The sequence below is a fragment of the Lactuca virosa genome, chromosome 5 (genome assembly GCF_052849685.1).
Source record: "Lactuca virosa cultivar CGN04683 chromosome 5, Lactuca_virosa_CGN04683_v6, whole genome shotgun sequence".
NCBI classification, from domain to species: Eukaryota; Viridiplantae; Streptophyta; class Magnoliopsida; order Asterales; family Asteraceae; genus Lactuca; species Lactuca virosa.
Window position 1 is genome coordinate 308,689,701 of NC_136430.1, and position 19,707 is coordinate 308,709,407.

Below are 19,707 nucleotides of genomic sequence, written 5' to 3' on the forward strand. Positions count from 1 at the left end.
TGTTACCTTGACCTTCTTCTACCTAGATCTATGCATGTATGAAATTAGGGCCATTTTGACAATGTTGATATGCTATTTTGGGTATTAGCCATGATTTGAAGTTGCAACTTTAGATCTAGGCTTATCTGGGTCTGTAAGATCATAAAGTTTCAGCCTTTAGCATGATAGTGCATTTCCCTTGCCTAGAATCTCTTCTTTAGATTGATTTGGGTCTTTATTACCTTGCGTGTATGTAAAGTTTGCAACTTTACGTAAGAAGTATGCCTTAGGAGCTTAGATCTACATTCTGGAGCCTTGGAATGGCTTAAAAAGCATCTAAATGGAGAAAGGACTAAAGGGACTCGACGAGTTGCATGGTCAACTTGGCGATTCCGATGAAGATTGTCGTGCAAGGATTTCTGCATGGGCTCGGCGAGTCAGTTGACTGATTCGGCGAGTCAGCTAGGGTTTTCCTGACTTTTGGGCATGCATGAACTCGGCGAGTTGCAGAAAAACTCAACGAGCCAGCTGGGGATTTCACGACTTCTTGAGTTCTGAAAGGACTCGGGGAGCCAGTGAATTTCACTCGACGAGTCGGGTCAACACGGGCTGTTGACCTTGACCATTGACTTGGACTTTGACCAAGGGTTGACCAGTTGTTTGCTGGGGTATTTTGGTAAATTGGAAATTTATGGATATGGTCCTGTGGTAATTATAGGTGGTGGAGTACGTGGCGGTGATTTGAGAGTTTGAGCTTATCACTTCAGTTCGACAGGTGTGAGGTGAGTTTTCCTCACTATACCCAAGGGTCTAAGGCACCAAGGCCGACCCTTTTTGGATGGTTATCATGATATGTTATATGCTTGAGTATTGTATGATCTGTTAGATCAATATCCTGGTAGATAGGATGTTATATGTTGCTATGATTCGTTATATCAGTATCCTGACAGATAGGATGTTACTATGCTGTTATGATCTGTTAGATCGGTTTGTCTGTCTATAGACTGTTATGTGATCAGCTGATATATGTGCACATGTTTGATTAGTGGTTGAGGCTTATCTGCTTTGTGCGAAAGCCAATAGACCTGGCATTCCAACCCGATGGTTGTGGACCGTGAGTATTCCATCCCGAGGATGATTGGACTCGTAGTATGTGGGCATTCCAAACTGTTGGTTGTGGGCCTGGGGTATTCCATCCTGAGAATAATTGGACCCATAGTATGTTGGCATTCCAACCGAATGGTTGAGGGCTTGGGGTATTCCAACGCGATTGTTGATTGGACCCATAGTATGTTGTTTGTGATTATATATGTATTGTTGTGTGTATGGGTATTTGCGGGGAACTCGCTAAGCTTTGGGCTTACAGTTTCAGTTTTGGCTTCAAGTACCTCAGATGATCTCGGGAAGGCAAAGGCGTGATCGTACAGCTCCTCACACTTTATGACTATGTTTCTGGGATACCCTGATATGGAACTATTTTGAAAACAAATTTGTAATAACTATTGGTTTCTAAATGTTTTAAAAAGTTTAAATTTCGCTTGATTTTTATGGATGTTACAACCCTGGGGTGTATTCCAATCCAATATACACATATACGCCCTGCCATGGGGCCTCGCCCTGGGGTGTATTTCAACCCAATCAACACACATGGGCCCCGCCTTGGGGCCTCGCCTTGGGGTATCTTTCAACCCAATCATACAATAGTGGGCCCCGCCCTGGGGTCTATTTCAACTCGAACATACGATAGTGGGCCCCGTCCTAGGGTATATTTCAACCCAACATACAAACACATATAAGCCACATAGCAGCTATCATCCTAAATAACACAATAATGGGTCAATATTGGTGCCTTCGACCCATGGATATAATGAGAAAACTCACCTCACAGTCGGGTGAAAAAGCTGAACAATATGCTGCTCCGAAAATTGACTCTACCAGTCACTTTCACGAATAACAGTGACCTAAACTCAGACTACATCTCAGAATACCTAAAATACCCCTAGGTCACAATCCATGTCAAATTCAAAGTCAATCGAGTCAATAGAGTCAACTCAGCGAGTACGTTGGGCGTACTCAGCATGTACGCGGGGCGTGCTACACGTTTGACTAAATTCGAGGGGCTGACCACATACGCGTAGCGTACGCGGCTGCCACCCATCCATTCCATTAAGAGCTTAATCCTTAAGCTCTTTTGTCCAAACTTCAGATCTAGCCCTAAAAAGATGTCCTTAATCATAAAGTTTCCAACTTTATGATCTTGCATGGCTATTAAGTACCAAAAACTAAAACCCCTAACTTTTTAACTCATTAATAGCACCTAGATCATGCATGGAAAGAAACTAATGCGCAAGATCACAATTTATAACTTAACGTACCCTAAAACCACTTAAAGGACAATTCAAATGTCCTACAATATTCCATACTCACAAGGATCAAGATTTAGGACAAAAGGTGCCAACTTTAAGCTAGAACAAGTTCTTAATGAAACATCATCAAGGTTGGAGCTTTATACCTCCAGAATATGCACAAGGGAGAGTAGTTGCTAGATCCAAAGTCTTGAGTGAAGCACCACAACTTCAAGGTTCTTCCTTCACCACCAAAAGCTCCAAAATAACACCAAAAGACTCTCCAAGCTTCACAATACACTCATACACTTTAGGGTTTCGAAATGAGGAAGGAGGCTGGAGTTAAGAGAGAGTATGAGGCCATAAAGATCTTTAAATAGGGTCCAAACCTTAAAAATTAGGGTTTACACCATGGCTACGTACACCCTGCATACTCAGCGTATGCCCAATGTACGTGTGCATGGCCAAAAATTATGAAAATGCCATTAGGGACCAACTTTTCAAACAATTCACAATCCAAGGGTCAAAATGGAATACCTGAAAAATCAAGATGTTACAACTCTCCCCCACCTGAACTAGACTTCACCCTTGAAGTTTGTTGTCATGAATAAATCAGGTTAGTGCTCTCGCATCTCCGCCTCGGGCTCCCACGTCCATTCGGAACCCCTCCGATGCTGCCACTGGACATTGACCAAAGACGCTTCATTGTTTCGCAAGGACTTCGTCTTCCTATCCAAGATCGTCACTGGTCTCTCCATATAATTTAGGCAATCATCGACCTTAATATCATCCAAAGGAACAACCGCGGAATTATCGACCACACACTTCTGAAGTTGAGAAACATGGACGGTGTTGTAGACCTGGCTGAGCTCGTCAGGCAAATCCAGCCGGTATGCAACCTTGCCCACCCAGGCGGAAATCCTGAAGGGTCCAATAAATTTGGGTCCCAACTTGCACCGCTTTCGAAATCGGATGACGTCTTTCAAAGGTGACACCTTTAGAAGCACCAAGTCCCCCACCTGAAACTCGAGGTTCGAATGTCACCGGTCTGCATAACTCTTCTATCGGCTTTGCGCGACTCGCAACCTGTCACACACCTGCTGGATCAACTCAGTGGTCTTGAGTACCACATCAGTACTCCCCATGACCTGATGCCCGACCTCCCCCAACAAATTAGGGACCTACACCTCCTCCCACGCAACATCTCAAAAGGTGGTCGTTCAATACTAGCATGCTAACTGTTGTTGTAAGAGAACTCAGGCAGTGGAAGGTACGTATCCCAAATTCCTCCAAAATCTAACACACATGCCTAGAGCATATTTTCTAGTGCCTCAATCTTCCCCTCAATCCAGCCGTCGGTCTGGGGGTGGTATGCCGTACTAAAATGCAACTGGGTACCCAATTCCTCATGAAACTTCCTCCAAAACCTGGAAGTGAAACGAACATCCCGGTCCGAAACCACCAAAACTGGCACTCCATGCCAAACCACCACCACCCGAATATATATGTCAGCTACCTTTTCAGTAGATATACTCTCAGTAATTGGTATAAAATGTGCACTCTTGGTTAATCTATCAACAATGACCTAGATAGAATTGACTCCACGTGTTGTCCTTGGCAGATTTGTGATGAAATCCATGGTAATCTATTCCCACTTCCACATGGGAATGGGTAACGACTGCATCTTGCCATGAGGTCTCTGATGTTCGGCCTTGAATTTCCTACAAGTTAGGAACCGCTCGACAAACCACGCTATTTACCTTTTCATATAAGGTCACCAATAACTCAACTTTAGATCCCTATACATCTTCGTGGCCCCCGGATGGATCAGAAACTTTGACTTATGAGCCTCATCTAGAACTGTTTGTCTCACCCCACTAGTAGTCAAAACCCAAACTCTACCACACTGAGTCAACAACCCCCAACTGTCTCTGAAAAATAAAGGAATTTGTCCCTAGATTTGCTCAGCCTTCCAATTCTCCTTTTTCAATCCCTCTGCCTGAGCATTTTTTTATCAAATCCAACAAAGACGAAGTAATAACCATCATCAAACAAATATTGCTAATAAGAGCACTTATTGCATTACGACTCAAAGCATCAGCCATCACATTGGCCTTCCCAGGGTGGTATAGGATCTCGCAATCATAATCATTTACCACATTCAACCATCTCCGCTGTTGCATATTCAGATTTGGCTGATCCATGAGATACCTCAAACTATTGTGGTCGGTGTAGATAGTACACCTAACCCCATACAGATAGTGCCTCCAAATCTTGAGGGAAAAAACCACATCCCCCAACTCCAAATCATGCGTAGGGTAATTCGCCTCATGAGGCTTCAACTACCTTGAAGCGTAAGCAATCATATGACCCCTCTACATAAGAACAACTGCCAAACTTGAAATGGAGGCATCATAATAAACCTCAAAATCGTCCATACCCTCGGGAAGCGCAAGAACCAGGGCCTCGCGTAATCGCTGTCTTAGAGTCTCAAAAGCCAACTACTGATCAGGCTCCCAAAAAAAGTAACATTCTTTTTCGTCAGGAGGGTCAAAGGCACTTTAATCTTGGAGAAATCCTGGATAAATCTCTAATAATACCCCGCGAGACCTAGGAAACTCTAAATCTCAGATGGGGTCCTCGAAACCTCCCATCGCATCACAGCCTCGATCTTGGCCGGGTCGACCAATATACCCTTCTGATTGACGATGTGCCCAAGAACTGCACCTCGTGCAATCAGAACTCACATTTAGAGAATTTGACATAAATCCTCTCCCTCCTCAAGGTCTCCAACACCTCTCGCAAGTATTCCTCGTGCTACTCCTTGGTCTTTGAGTAGACCAGAATATCATCTATGAATACTATGACTGACCGATCCAGCATCGACTTGCAAACCCGATTCATGAGATCCAATAACACTGTTGGTGTATTGGTGAGCCCTAATGGCATCACCACGAACTTGTAATGACCATAACGAGTCCTGAAGGATGTCTTCTGCACATCATCATCCTTGACCCTCATCTGATGGTACTCCGATCGCAAATCAATCTTTGAAAACCAAGATGCACCCTGGAGCTGGTCAAATAAATCGTCAATCATCGGGAGTGGGTAATGGTTCTTCACCGTTAGCTTATTCAACTCCCGGTAGTCAATACACTCTTGTGTGAACCATCCTTCTTTTTCACGAACAAGATCGGTGCTGCCCACGGAGAACTGCTCGGTCAGATGAATCCCTTGTCTAGTAGCTCCTGAAGCTGTGTAGACAACTCCTGTGTCTCAGGTGGTGCTAATCGATACAGATCCTTGGCTATGAGAGCCGCTCCAGGAGTCAAGTCAATCTGGAACTCGACTTGCTTCTCGGGAGGCACTCCTGGTAACTCCTCAGGAAACACATTAGGGAAATCCCGAACAATGGGCACCTCATTCAACATCGTCATGCCCTCCACCCGAGTATCTGTTACATAATCCAAAAATCTCGAACAACCTTGTTGAATATATCTCCTGGACCTCGTAGCTGAATAGAGAGTCGGCTCATATGAAGCTCCCTCGCCAGGAATAACCAGTTCTCCCCACTTGGGGTTCGAAATCTCACTAGCTGGCGCTCACAGTCAATCATGGCCCCATTAGGGCCCAACCAATCCATCCCGATAATAACCTTCGATCCTCACAGAGGAATCGACACCAAATCAATGGAATGTCTATCACTAAATAGAGGTACTTGTAACATCCCGTTTCAAAAATAAACCCTAAACTTCGGGATGTAATTGATTATGATTTTTTTGGCCCTATATCAATAATAATTTAGCAGGGTGTTGGCCTCAGGGAGTTGAATGTCATAATTTTGGACATTGGTGGTTATTGTGTAATTTTCAGACTATTTTTGTAAAGAATTTAGGAAGGCAGGGGATGTTTGATAAATTTTGGAGTTAATCTGAAAATGATTTTGTAGGGGAGGACTAAACTTGAAAAAAAGGAATTATGTTTGGAATTGGGCACGGGATTAAACCCGACATCTCTTCCCCCTCATCTTTTTGTTTAAAAAGCTCATACCAAACCCTAACCCTAGTTTTTAAGCCATCTGCCACCTTATCTTCGTGTCTTTCCAGCTGCTGCCACCATTCCCTCCCTGCTGCGCCGAACCGCCAAACACCACCTCTGCTCCTGATGCCGGTGACGACAAGGGTTGTCGGAAGGATCTGTCGAGACCGAAGAGATACGCTGTGATCAAACAGAAGTCGTAGGCTGTTGCATTGTTCTCGGTAAGGTTAAACCGAAAAGCACTTGCCCCGTTTTCTATATGTGGTGATGAAACAACTCACGTTGGCTGTTACGCCGTCGTCCCGACGACCACCCTCCTTCTGATTACTTCCAACGTCGTTGCCACCGTCGACAGTGGTTGCGTGTGTGTGTGTGTTTTACGTATGTAATGCGCTGTTAATGTATGTATTCTCTATGTGTTGAAATCCGTACATGTTGTGTGTGTGTGTGTGTTTGGTCGGAAAATGAGAAAAAACCCACCATGGCAGCCGACCATGGTGGCTACCTCCTTGCTGCCGATTTATGTCACCACCAGCCACCGTGTAAGGTGGTTGTGTGCGTGTATTATTGTGTGAGTGTGTGTTTTTTGTGTGGTTGATGTAGTAGGAGCTTGTTTGGTCGAATTCTAACTCGAAACCACCACCATCGCCCTGAGGTAGTGGCAGCCGCCATGAACCATCGCCGGCCAACACTTCCCGGGGAGGCAGTGGGTGGTGTCCGACCTGTTAGACACTAAATGACCTAAACATCTAACCTTAGAACTAGTTGGCACGTGTTTGGGTTGGAAATCCTAACTAGGGTTTAGAAAACCCTAAAATCAGAAACCTTAGTTCGGGACACATATTTGGAGTATTGCATGGATTATTATTGTACCCGAGATCGACTAGGTCAAACCTTAATTGGTGATGCTCTTAGGTGTTTAAGTCCTTAACGGGTTAAGTGTCCTCACTTAACCTTACTCGTCATTTCATGTAAGGTAGTCACTGTTACAAGTGACTATGACCTGTGATCAGGTATTGACTCAAGTATCTTCCTGTAGGTGATTAGAAGTGAGTCGAAGCTTGTGGAGTTCTTTGTTTCTACTATGGTGACCTAAACGCATATCAAGGTGAGTTTTCCTTACTGTAACCGTGGTTCAAAGGCACCAATGCCAACCCACTAGTTTTGGTTAGCTTTTAGTAGAGGAATGTCATATGGACTGTATGTGGTTATGTAGGATAGCCTGAGAACTCTTGATCTAGGCCTTCATGCATGTTCCTTATTTGGTTGTGGCTCTAGGGTAGGATCATCTGTTCGGGTGGCTATCTCACCTCTTGTTACTTATGGTTATGCATTTCATGGAGGTTAGATGCTAGTGGGACAGTGTGCTGTGTGAGGACTAGTAGGCGGTAGTGAGTTGTGTGATTTGATAATTGTATGTATTATGTGCGTACTTTATCCTTGTTTGCTTACATGTCGACATGTTGTGTTTGGTTTAGATTGAGGCGGTCCTGCTTTGTGTTGAAGGCCAAGATACCTAGTGCGGGCCGACTATAAGCCATATGCATGGAGGCTTAGGATTAGCGGTTGGGTTGAGGCGGTAAGGCCAACATACCCACTATAGTTAGGTATTCCAGTCTGATGACTGATTGGGCCCATTGTTCGTTTTATCTGTTTGGTTATGTGTGGTATTTTGGGGAAACTCACTAAGATTTTGCTTACAGTTTGATTTCATGGTTTCAAGTACTTTTTTGATCGGGCTTGGGTCGAGGTGTGATTGTACACACACATCGTCAGCAATGGTGTTCCTCAATGAACTAATAACTCTGATTTTCTATTAAATGCGTTTGAAGATATATGTAATTATTAATTTGGATTATCAACCGATGTTTTCTTTAATTTAAAAAGGAAATTTTTGGTTGTGAAAAATGGGACTTTACAAGTTGGTATCAGAGCCTTGGTTTGAGTGAATTGGATTAACATTCGTGTGATTCCAATCTCAAACTAGGATCCGATGATTTTCACAAAAACATTTTGAAAATAATTTTTATAGAACGGATGAGTTAGAGACATGAACTCAATTCTATGTCATGTTCCTATTTGATTGTTGGCATGGAGTCGGGGACATGGATCCCTAAGTCGACCTTAGTTTTCTACGAGGGGATGCGATGTGTACTGTCAGCCAGAGCCCGAACAGGATAGTGGTTTCCAAAATACCCATACCTGTTGTATGTAATGAGTTTTGATTTTACTGATATGTGAACTGTTAGGAAAGCATGATAGTGGATAAGCTAAGGTTCTTTTAGGAACTGTTGGATATAAATGCCTAATTTCAGTGATGCCTTATGACATAGGGAGTTGCTTGCCTGATATATATTACTTGATTTGTGATTGTTGCGTGTATGTTGATTAGTTGTATATGGTTGGGATTTAATAGCCTTAGAATGATCGACTTAGCCTTACTTCCCGTTCCTTGTTTGGTTGTGGACTTAGGACAAAGTCGATTATTCGACAATCTATCTGATCTCGTATTGTGTACAACAAGCATGCACAAAAGCAAACGGTGGTGCGGGAGCAAGGATAATCCTAGGAAGAGTGCCTAGGAAGTTAGTTATGGTTCGTATGAGAAGTGGGTGTTAGCACACCTAGGAGTGCTCTAGTGCATTGACTTAGGACCTTGGGATGAATTCTGAATTGAGTACAGATAGGTGTGGAGGGTAGTATGAGCCCGTACTACTGAAAGCACTTGATCCGTATGAGATTCAGGAGGTATTTCGAGGTTACTAAGGAACTAATAGGAGTAGGGCCTATTGTGTTGAGCACTGTGTTATGATGTTTTATCTTTCCTTGGTATATTTTAAGTATGGCGGCTATTGAAGGTTCATAATTAGGAGCTGGCAGCACTGGAAGGCAGGTCTGAGTGAGGAGGAGATTCGTGGGATCATTATTGTAGAAGTGGTTGAGGCAATCAGGGTGGATACTCTGGAGTTGTTTGGGTTGCTCAAGACTGCCATGATCGAGCTATTCGATGATCGCTATGATGCACTTTCTGAGGCTGTTGTTGCTGCAGCTACAAGACTTCGATAAGACAAAGCCTCTAGAATTTGATGGGGTCAAGGACCCGATTGTGGCAATGAGATGGTTGTCTGATGTGGAGAATTGTTTCTTCACATGTTCTTATCCGGATAACCAGAAGGTCATGTGCGCCCTGAACCTTCTCAGGTTGGAGGCAAGGGATTGGTGGAGATTGGTGACTAGTTCTTACATTCCTGAGCAGAGGGCTGAGGTGACTTGGGAGCGGTTCTCAGAGATGTTCCGTACGGGATATGTTCCCGTGGTGGAGAGGGAAAGACTGGCGCCAAGAGTACCTAGAACTGAGATAGATGACCGAGTTGGTGACGGAGATCACCAAGATGTTCACTGAGAGGGCCTTGTTCAGTCCTGAGTTTGCTACTTCAGATGAAACGTCACAAAAATTTTGATAAAAAATTTTCGTTTTTAATTTAATAAAACTGTAATCCAAACATCATCATTAAATCAAGATAGAACATAGTGTGTCGAATACATCATGAAACATTAGAGTAATTATAAAATGCGGAACGAGGTGGTGTGTGCACTGCAATCATCCCGGGCTCTTCGCTTTTGAACCAGACGTATCTGAAACATAAACTGAAAATCATAAGCACAAAGCTTAGAGAGTTCCTAAAAATACCACATATCATACATAATAAACACATAATGGGCCCCGCCCGGCATTGAGCCCCACTCGGTATACAGATCTGTCAGTCATCGGTCCCCTTCTGATATACATATAAACATATAAACATATAATCATACAAACACATGTGATCATTGCAAAGATAATAGCATATAGAATAGTCATCAGGCCCCGCCCGACAAACATTTACACATAACATATGAAAGAGTCACGCAGACAACTAGCATACTAACATATCAAACCATGGGCCGACATTGGTGCCTTCGACCCGCTAAACACAGTGAGGAAACTCACCTTCGATGTAGATCACACAGATCAAATCTCAGACTGGTAGTCCGGAAAATCACCGTGCTGACATCATCAAATAAATATCCAATTAATAATTGGATCTCAACCCATAATAAAAAATCTAAGTTACTGGCACAATGCTTAGGGTAAAAGACCCTTTTACCCTCCTCCTTACTTGGTCCAAAACTAACGCCCAACCATTAACACAAAAAGCCTACTATCGGCCCATCTTCCTAAATGGGTCTGAAACCCATCATGGGCCTAATCCTAAAAGACCCAATTTCCCGAATGACACACAAGGCTCTAAATGGGCCAAAACACGGTAAGGCCCAATAAGGCCCAAAAGCCCAAAATAGTGCCTCACGTCATGACCAATCCTTGGCCACGTCATGAGACATGTCCGATCCAAATCTGTGTCTCATTCCTAACTCAGACGACTCATCGGGGGCGGTGACCTATCCTCACGTCGTGAGACCTTATGTCTCACGTCGTGAGCACGATTTGAAGCCAAAACCACTATTTCAACGGTCTTAATCCATTCAGCCCTTAACCTCACTCCTTCCATAAGCTAAAGGGGACCCTAATGGTCCATAAAAATGCTTGCTTTATGGACATGCATGCACCTTGCATGTCCCTTCACCATTTATGGTCGAAAGGTGCAAATATGGCCTCTAGTTCTCATGCAAACTCTATTACTCCACCTAGATCTGAAGGATATAAGACTCCAAAGGCCATTTAAATCCATAAACTTGCTAACTTTATGGATTTACTCCACTCTAACCAAGCTAAATCGTAAGAAAATGGACCAAAAGCCTAGATCTAGCCATGAAATGCAATAAAGCTTGAGTCTTGATACTTACAATGGTCCAAACAAGATGAAAGCTGATGATGATGATGATGATCCCAAGCAACTTCCTTCCCAAGATACTTCTTCTTCTTCCTTTTCCTTCGTTTCTACAATCAAAATGCACAACAACTCAAGGTGATATGAAAACTAGGGTTTCCAGAGGCTTAGAGGGTGAGAGAGGCTGAGGATGGGAAACCCTAGCCTCTCATTCCTTAAATACCCGAAAATTAGGGTTGGGTGGGTCATTAAGCCACGCTCATGTCGTGAGACCTTATGTCTCACGTCGTGAGACTCCAAAACATGGGTCAACGGGTCAACGGCCACTCACGACGCGGCCCCTAAGATCTCACGTCGTGAGGACCCTCAAAATGCAATAAATGAATAATTTCAGTGCATTGGGGTTACAGGTGTTACAATTCTCCCCCACTTGAATCAGACTTCGTCCTCGAAGTCCGCTGCCCCAAATAACTTCGGGTAGTGCTCCCTCATCTCATCCTCCGGCTCCCACGTTCATTCTAAGCCCTTGCGATGGTGCCACTGGACTTTCAGCAACTCAACAACCTCGTTCCTCAAGGTTTTCGTCTTCCGGTCAAGAATCGCCACCGGTCTCTCATTATAATTCAGGCGGTTATCCACCTAAATATCCTCCAATGGAATCACTGCGAAATCATCCAATAACACTTCTACAACTAAGAGACGTGGAATGTGCTATGGATCTGACTGAGCTCATCGGGAAGATCCAATCGATATGTAATCCGACCCACCCGGGCCAAAACCCTGAAATGACCGATATATCTGGGGCCTAATTTGCCCCTCTTCTTGAATTGGATGACACTTTTCCAAGGTGACACCTTCAGGAGAACCATATCCCTAACCTGTAACTCTAGATCCGATCAGTGTCTGTCCGTATTGTTGTGGTATGTCGTCAGGCCGCCGGGTCTTCTGAGTTGGTTCCTGATCAGAAGTCTGGTGGTGGTGCCGTCAGCGGGTTTCCGGCGAGATACCTGGGCATACATCACAGCAAAGTTGTTAGCCTTGCCCCAGGGATTGTGATCCGGGAGCAAGCTCCGACGATCAAGTTAGTCCGGATGGAAGAGAATAGATGGTTCTTCCTAGCTGGAAAGAACCATCTTGGTGTTGGCGATGATGTGTTTAGCCATGGCGGCTGGTTAGATGCTAGAAGATAAGGGAGAAGTCCCTTAGGGTTTCTGTCAGGAGAGAGAAGATCCATTAAAAAGGTGGGAGACAAGTTCTATTTATAGGGGTCCATTAGGTTACAAGGGCAATTTTGTCTTTTCCTCTTGGAATTAGGTCAAAAGGAGATTAGGTCAGGCCTTGGGCCCATCCATTTTAGGCCCAGTTTGCAAGGAGCTGGACCAGGCCTCCAGGGGTCATCAAGCGAGCGCCCGGAGGTCGGGTGGTGAGCGCTAGGCATGGGCTCTAGAAAAGGCTGGAAGGAGAGCACCTGGCAAGGCTGACACGAGAGCGCTTGGCAAGGCTGGCAGGAGAGTGCCAGGAAATGCTCACACACCAAGTCTTGATGTCTGGACCATGCTAATGGACCATACGTTATCAAGTCCCCCAGTCCGATGTGATTGGTGAGCAACCAATGACAATGGACTGGAAACAACCAAAGCAATAATGCATTAATGAGAAAAAAAGAACGATCAAACCTTGGCCACAAGAGATGTGGTGTTGCGTGATGGGCTTATGCAGCACTGGTTGGCTTGGTACTCTTTTCACCTCAAGAGTATGATCCGAGCGATGTAATGCAATGTGGCTGCTGTTCATAATGCGATATAGGGCACGAATGCTAATGACGTCATGTTCAACAAGGCTTCTATGTGAAAATGGTGTCGATAAGATGTTGTGCCAGGGTAGCTGGGAAACACGACCTCGCCATACGGTTTCTGAGATTATTACTATGCGTGACTGTTTTGTCAAGATCCGAAGCTCGTAAAGCAACTGTGACATACTCGATTCATGATTCCTGCCTCCTGGTCACGGCTGAAGGTTGTCCATAGAAACATTGTTGAGGGAAACATGCGTGACTTAGCGAGGGAGATACGATCCGCAGCTAGCGCCATTTAACAGGTTGTATTTCTATGTCCGTGGGGAAACTTTGGGTGACTGGTCAACAGTACACATTTCGTGAGTCCCCTATAAATGATTTTCAAACCGAGCTTTTCTCTGTGAATGTGATATGTGGGAGGTTTCTTAGAGCTTTCCCAAATTTAACTTTGGGTGTCTAGGATGACAACACTAGTGCTTTGTTCACTCTGCGAGTTTCTCATGGCTTTGCCTCGAAAGCGTGCACTTAGTAATTAAAAGCGGATTCTCAGGCTTGATGGTATGGCTCTGACCATCGCATCACTAGAGCAGTTATCCGAAGAGACAACACGATCAAATTATAAGTCGATCCGAATTTTCTATCACGACTGCATCAAAATGATTTGAGTCATAGCAGTAGTAGCGTACTGCTCCCCCCTTTTCTTCAAAAACCAAGTGGATCGAGCTTCAACACCTATTCTGAAAGCATATCTTGTTTAGCGGGGTCGTGGTGTGTGAACGTTTGAGCAAGGTTGATTTTGTTGCAGAGTTAGTGGGTTGTTTTTTGTCTTGAACTTCCTGGCTTCGGTATTGGATGGTTTATGCTGGTTTAGTTTCTTCTCCAAGGATAATGTCGGTCCATGCGATTTATTTGTTCATGTTTCTTCCATCAGAGGGATTTCTTTCCAAGGGGGAATAAACTCCCGTTAAAACAACTCAGCTACCCTAAGCGAACACTGAGAGTGCTTCCAACTTGCTTTGTGGGGTGTTAAGCGGGAGTTTATTTGTACCTGGCCAAAGTTGTTTGACATTGTAGTAGGATTTCAGATTCACGAGCTCGTAGCTCGTCTTTCCTTCGAGTCCTTAGCCTATATTTTTAGGCCGAGACCTTGGTTGGTCCCTTCTTATGAATCTTGACTGATCTGCTTTGTTATGGTACTGTTTTTAGCTAGACTTTTCTGATTACCGTTTAAGACCTTGCTCTAAGTCATGGGCCAAGGAATGTTGCACTCCGGGCCTGGTCATCCAAGTTAAGCCAAGGTCGTCACCTTGAGGCATTTAGGACTTGGGTATTCTTGTCCTAAGGGAAAGGTTGCGAGCCTTTAAGGCCTTTATCCATGACGTGGTCAAGGTCGTGGGCCTTTGAATTAGACTGACATGTTTAGGGAAAGGTTATGAGACTTTGAACCCTAACGGTTGCACTCTTGCATTGATTTCGCTCAAGTGATGTGGATGATCAGTCCTTGTTATCATCTGGTAAATGTGCACAACCTCTTATTGAGATAATTAAGTCTTGAATATTAAAGAACATCTAGATTGTTCCAGAGGAGTCCATCTCTCCATTGGGTGGACTATAATTTTTACACAAGTGTGGGCCTAGCCTTGAGACTGGTTATCGGGGTGTGATTATCCGTTTGGAGTCAGATTACATTGCCATCGCCCTTGACCTATCTTATTTTGTTTTTTCTCCTTGCGCTAGGAGTGAAAGTGGCGCAGACTATGCACGTTCCAAATTCGGGGGATAGGCTCCATCGGCCTGTTCTTATGAGATGTAGGGCCAATTATTCCGATAATGATGATGCATAGAGGGGGCCGCTATTTTCGTCAGGACGGGATGGTGTTTCCCATCATCTTGGCGGGGAGTTACCAATGGTCATCTTCGAGGTGTTTCTTGCTCGGGATATGCCTAGTTGGATTCCTTCAGTGGTGCGTGGTGATGCCCGACTTATATTTCACGACTTGGTGGAACCGACTGGGTTTAGAGGTCTGCGATCGCTGAGCCTTTGTGGCGTTACGAGTTGTGGTGACGGTTGGTGCGAGGCCGCTGAGAGCTGGGAAGCGAGCTGCTTGTAGGAGGTGAGGGGCACGACTGCCAGGAATTAGGCTACGAGGTTGCTGTCTGGAGCAGGACCACTAGCTTAATATGTGGAGTTAGGTTGTTATTTGGCACAAAATTTTACATCAGCTTGGTGGGATGTCACCACTAATCATCTTCATAGTCTGTTTCTCACGAGCATTGGTAACCATCTTCAGGTGGCGCAGGTGGCTGTATCGGATTATGGCGGGTATGACAAGGTTGCCATAGGAATACACAACGAGATTATCTTCATGACGATAGATAGGAAGACTGTTGTCAAGAGGCAGGCAACACCGATTCATGAACATGCCACACGGAATGGCATCGCGTGGAAATGGATCAGGCTTAGCAGCCAACGACCAAGAATGTGTCACACGAGATGGCATCGCGTGGAAATGGACCAACAAAGGTTGTGAACCTTCAAGCATTGTTCGCAGTGCACGTCATGATAGTGGGGTTAAGGCGATATGCCAAACAGCTCAAAGCGAAGGTTGTGTCTGAACCTTACAAGCGGAGCATGCCGCTATAATGGAGTCAGGCTGAGAAACCAAGCGACTCAAGGCAAGGGTTATGAACCTTTAGCAGGATTGGGCTTAACAGTCTTCAATTTATGTGTCCGGTCCGAGTGGTTGGTTCGTCCAGAATGTAAAGGCACTTGATGCTTTGCTACACCATTAGCTGTAGCGACAATCGGTGCCCCGCTGTCTTGGACATAATAATACTGTTTGCAGAAAGTTTGGGCTACTGAGAGCTGGACGAAGAGTTTTCCAAGAACTGGTTGGCGCGGATGTTGGGATTTAGGAAACGCGACCATTGAGTATTGGGCCATGAAGTTGCTCCTTCATTTATAACACTAATGTCTTCTCAGGGATGCATAATTATATACAATGTTCCCGTGTTATGTAGTTCGACTCTTTGCTCAAAATAGAGTCAACGCTTCTGCATGGTGTTGTGTGGCTTGTTCACAGCTTGATAGTGTCCAACAGACCAATGTTTTGGTAGTTCTGCTTGAGTTGTTATGTTTGTATTGGTTCGTGCATACACATTTGAGCCTCGTTCGTTTGTACATGCCATTGTAAATAATTATAGCAAGTTATTTGGCTCTTGTATCAAAAGTAGGTCGATGTGTGTCTAACACCGGGTTTCAATTTGAGCTTTTCTGTCATGCTAAGAAGCGTAATCTCGCCATGCAGTCCTTGAGACCGTTATTCGACGTGGTTGTTGTGTCGAGCTCCGGGGTTCGTAGATGCAACGCGCTTGTTCTATGGTTTCTGCGGTCCCGTCACAGTCGAAAGTTGTTCATAGAAATACCATTGGAGGAAAATCGCCCGTGCCCCGACAATGGGGATGAGATCTGCAGCCAGCACCGGGTAGAGGATTATATTTCTATGCCTACTGGGGGGAACTTTGGGTGGCTGTTCAGCAGTGCACACTCCACGAGTTCCCTGCAAATGCTCTATTGACCAAGCTTTGCTCTGCGAGCTTATCGTCGGTCCGTTCTCAGTGCCGCAATGTTGGAGTGGTTATCTTGAAAAGACAACATACTCATGTTTGATAGTTGATATGTTTTCTTGAAATCATGGACTGATTTGAGATTGCTTTGAAGCGCTTCGCGGGATAGCAGTAGTAGCTTACTACTATTCTCCCCCCCCTTTTTTTTTTGAAAAAATAGAGGGGGTTGGACTGCAACATATATTCTGAATACTTGTTTTGTCTAGCAAGCTTGCGGTATTCGAGCGCGGGGTGGATGACTCTTGACCAATGTTTTAAAAACCGGACCGGACATTGAACCGTTCGTCTTACCGGTTCGATGGTTCAACTGGTTTGACCGGTCGAACCGGTCCTAAAAACCGGATGAACCGGACGATATAAACTTACTCCTTATATATATATATATATATATATATATATATATATATATATATATATATATATATATCATGATTTTTGAACATTTAAAATGAAACTGCACATTCTGATTTCAAATTCTAATAATTTATAAGCTTACTCCTTAAAATCATTTATAAACTTACTCCTTAAAATCTTGTTACAAACGTAATGACAAAAGGAAAAAAAAAATCTTTTATTGAATGTAGAAGAGAATCCTCAAAGTCACTGTTTAAGTCTATCCCACATCGCCCAAAAAACTAAAATGGAGGCTTTGAAAGGTGTATAAAAGGAATGGAGTGAGTGGGTTTTGAGAGATCAAGGAACGGATCTCCCATATTATAGCGAGGGTCCCTTTAACTTCTTTTTAGTATAAAACTAGATTATGACCCGCGTAAAACGCGGAGAACATATAAAAATATACATATAAAGGTATAAAAAAGTTGGCAATATAAAAAAATTAAAGTAACAGAAACAAATTTAGTATTATTGGTAACATTGAAATGTCAAAAAAAAGACAATGAAACACTTGAATATCTATAATCGTTGAAGGATCTCTTTGTAGACATAACTTTTTGTTTTATTAGTTGGACGACCTTCCTCGTTATATATGAGTACTTTGACTACTTTCAATCATTTTTCACTTGTGACACGAGAAACAAAAAGCATATAACTGGCAATGAGTGAAGACGGGCCTACGCAAGTATAATCCAACATTTGATAATTATTGTCATTGACTTTTGTTAATGGACATAACAAAATAAACAACTATGGGGAATTGCCTCCGCTAAAAACGGAATGAGATTTTTTTATTAGACGGAGTTAACTTCATGCAAGGTATATAAGTAGTCTCGTTGAAGAATCTAGCATATATGATTCAGGCTTCAATGACGTGTCTTCCAATCCTAACAATATGTAACCTAGCACCATTGCATAGTCCTTTGGTTTGTTCGATATTACAAAGTAATATGTCTGGAACACCTATTTTTAGTGTAAGTTTATGTTTGGAAATTCTAGACGCCTTAAAACCATTCAACACAACTGAAGAGTATATTGATTCCTCAAAAAAATCTGGTAACTCTATCTCACACAAAGAATTTGAACTCATATATGTTTTCCCTTCATCTTTCATCAATCCTAAAATGTAGTCATTGGTAGCATCGAATTCTTCATTTGTAGGTACCAAAATAGCTTTATCTTGAAAATATGATGGATCATCAAGATGGTTTTCAAATGATGGATAAATGGTGGATACACTTGAATGAATATGGTCACCTGTAGAGCGAACAACAACGTCTTCTAGAAATTCAACTTCAACTTCACCATCATTAGGGCCACCAGTATTACCTTCACTAATTTTAAGAATCCACTCATCAAATGCTTTTGTCTCATCCAAATCATTAGTTAGACAACCAAACTAAAGCCTCATGTTTACGACTAAACGTAAAACTTTACATTCACGCCATAATTCAACAGGGGAAGCTAAACAATTTACGATATACCTAAATAATCAAATGCATATCAACTCGATAACATTAATTGAAAATGTTCAAGGTTTAACGTTGGAAGTTTGATGTACAATTTAGGAATTGATTTTAGATTTATTACAATTCAAAGTTCATTGTCTGTTTTGGATGATTACTCAAATTACATTGCTAATCTCAGTGGGGGTCACTAATATGGTTGATGGTCTGATCTTGGTCGATGTGATGTGTTCTTCTCAATCATGAAATCAATGTGGATAGTCCGCAGACCATGTGCTGAGTAACACCTAAGTGAAGCATTTTAACACATTTAAAACAACATAAATCCATTAACTTGCATGGGATAGTTGGGTAGTGTCAATCAACTATTATAGGAAGACCTTATTACAGTAACTTAAGAACATTGTCCTACAAATGAGCTTCAATGTTGGAAAACATGAAACGTTTCAATATCATCTAAAAATATTCCAAAATAATATTTTTTTTAAAGTACAATGCCGTTAATAAACTTTTTTTTTTGCAAATTTCAATACTAAAAACAAAATTTCCCTAGAAAATTGTCATATTAATGACCTACTAATTAACATTTAAATTTATATATTACATAAATGGTTCACTTGTGAACAAAAATACATAAATGATCCATATTTGAAATGTTTTTTTTACATAAATGGTCTATATGCGAAAGAAAATGAAAATGTATTTTCCATTAACAAAATGTTTTCAAAAAAATCCTATTAATGAGTTCTAATGTACATAAAAATAAATTTTTTCTAGATTAGCCAAAAAAAATTACGAAAAAGTCATTTTTTGAAACTACGATGCTATTAATGAACTTTTTTGCAAAGTTTAATGCTATTAATGAATATTTTGTTTTCCAGAAGACAATCCTTTAAATGATCTTCAATATACAAAAAATGTAACTTTCCATATCAACTAAAAATAATTCAAAAAAGTCATTTTTTTAAGAGTACGATGCTATATATGAACCTTTTGTTTTCAAAGTTCAATACTAAAAGCAATTTTTTCCAGAAAATGTCCTAATATAAGGTTAAAAGAGCATATTGTAAAATACTTATCAATCTATATGAGCAAGAATTAAACATTTCCATCAATACCCAAAAAGACATATAAATCATGCCTCATTCTGTAATTAATTCCAACGCCCCACAACGTGGAATCCTTTCAGCGGCAACATTCCAGAACTCAAACCACATTGGATAATCAATATGAAG

The 19,707-nt window shown here is 42.6% G+C and overlaps 1 protein-coding gene across 1 annotated transcript; it reads right to left on the reverse strand.

Moving 5' to 3' along the window:
- Positions 1-17,865: 17,865 nt before the first annotated feature.
- Positions 17,866-18,610, reverse strand: LOC145113054 (uncharacterized). The gene is made up of 3 exons (XM_079049159.1): positions 18,597-18,610; positions 18,444-18,490; positions 17,866-18,335 (listed from the first exon to the last, which is right to left on the reverse strand). The coding sequence occupies exons 1-3, from the start codon at positions 18,608-18,610 to the stop codon at positions 17,866-17,868; spliced, it is 531 nt and encodes a 176-aa protein (XP_078905285.1).
- Positions 18,611-19,707: the final 1,097 nt, after the last annotated feature.

Excerpts from the sequence above, each read along its gene's own strand:
- LOC145113054 (XM_079049159.1), bottom strand. Across the intron at positions 18,336-18,443 it reads TGTTGAATTATGGCGTGAAT|GTAATACTGGTGGCCCTAAT; the intron begins GTAAAGTTTTAC and ends AAATTAGTGAAG.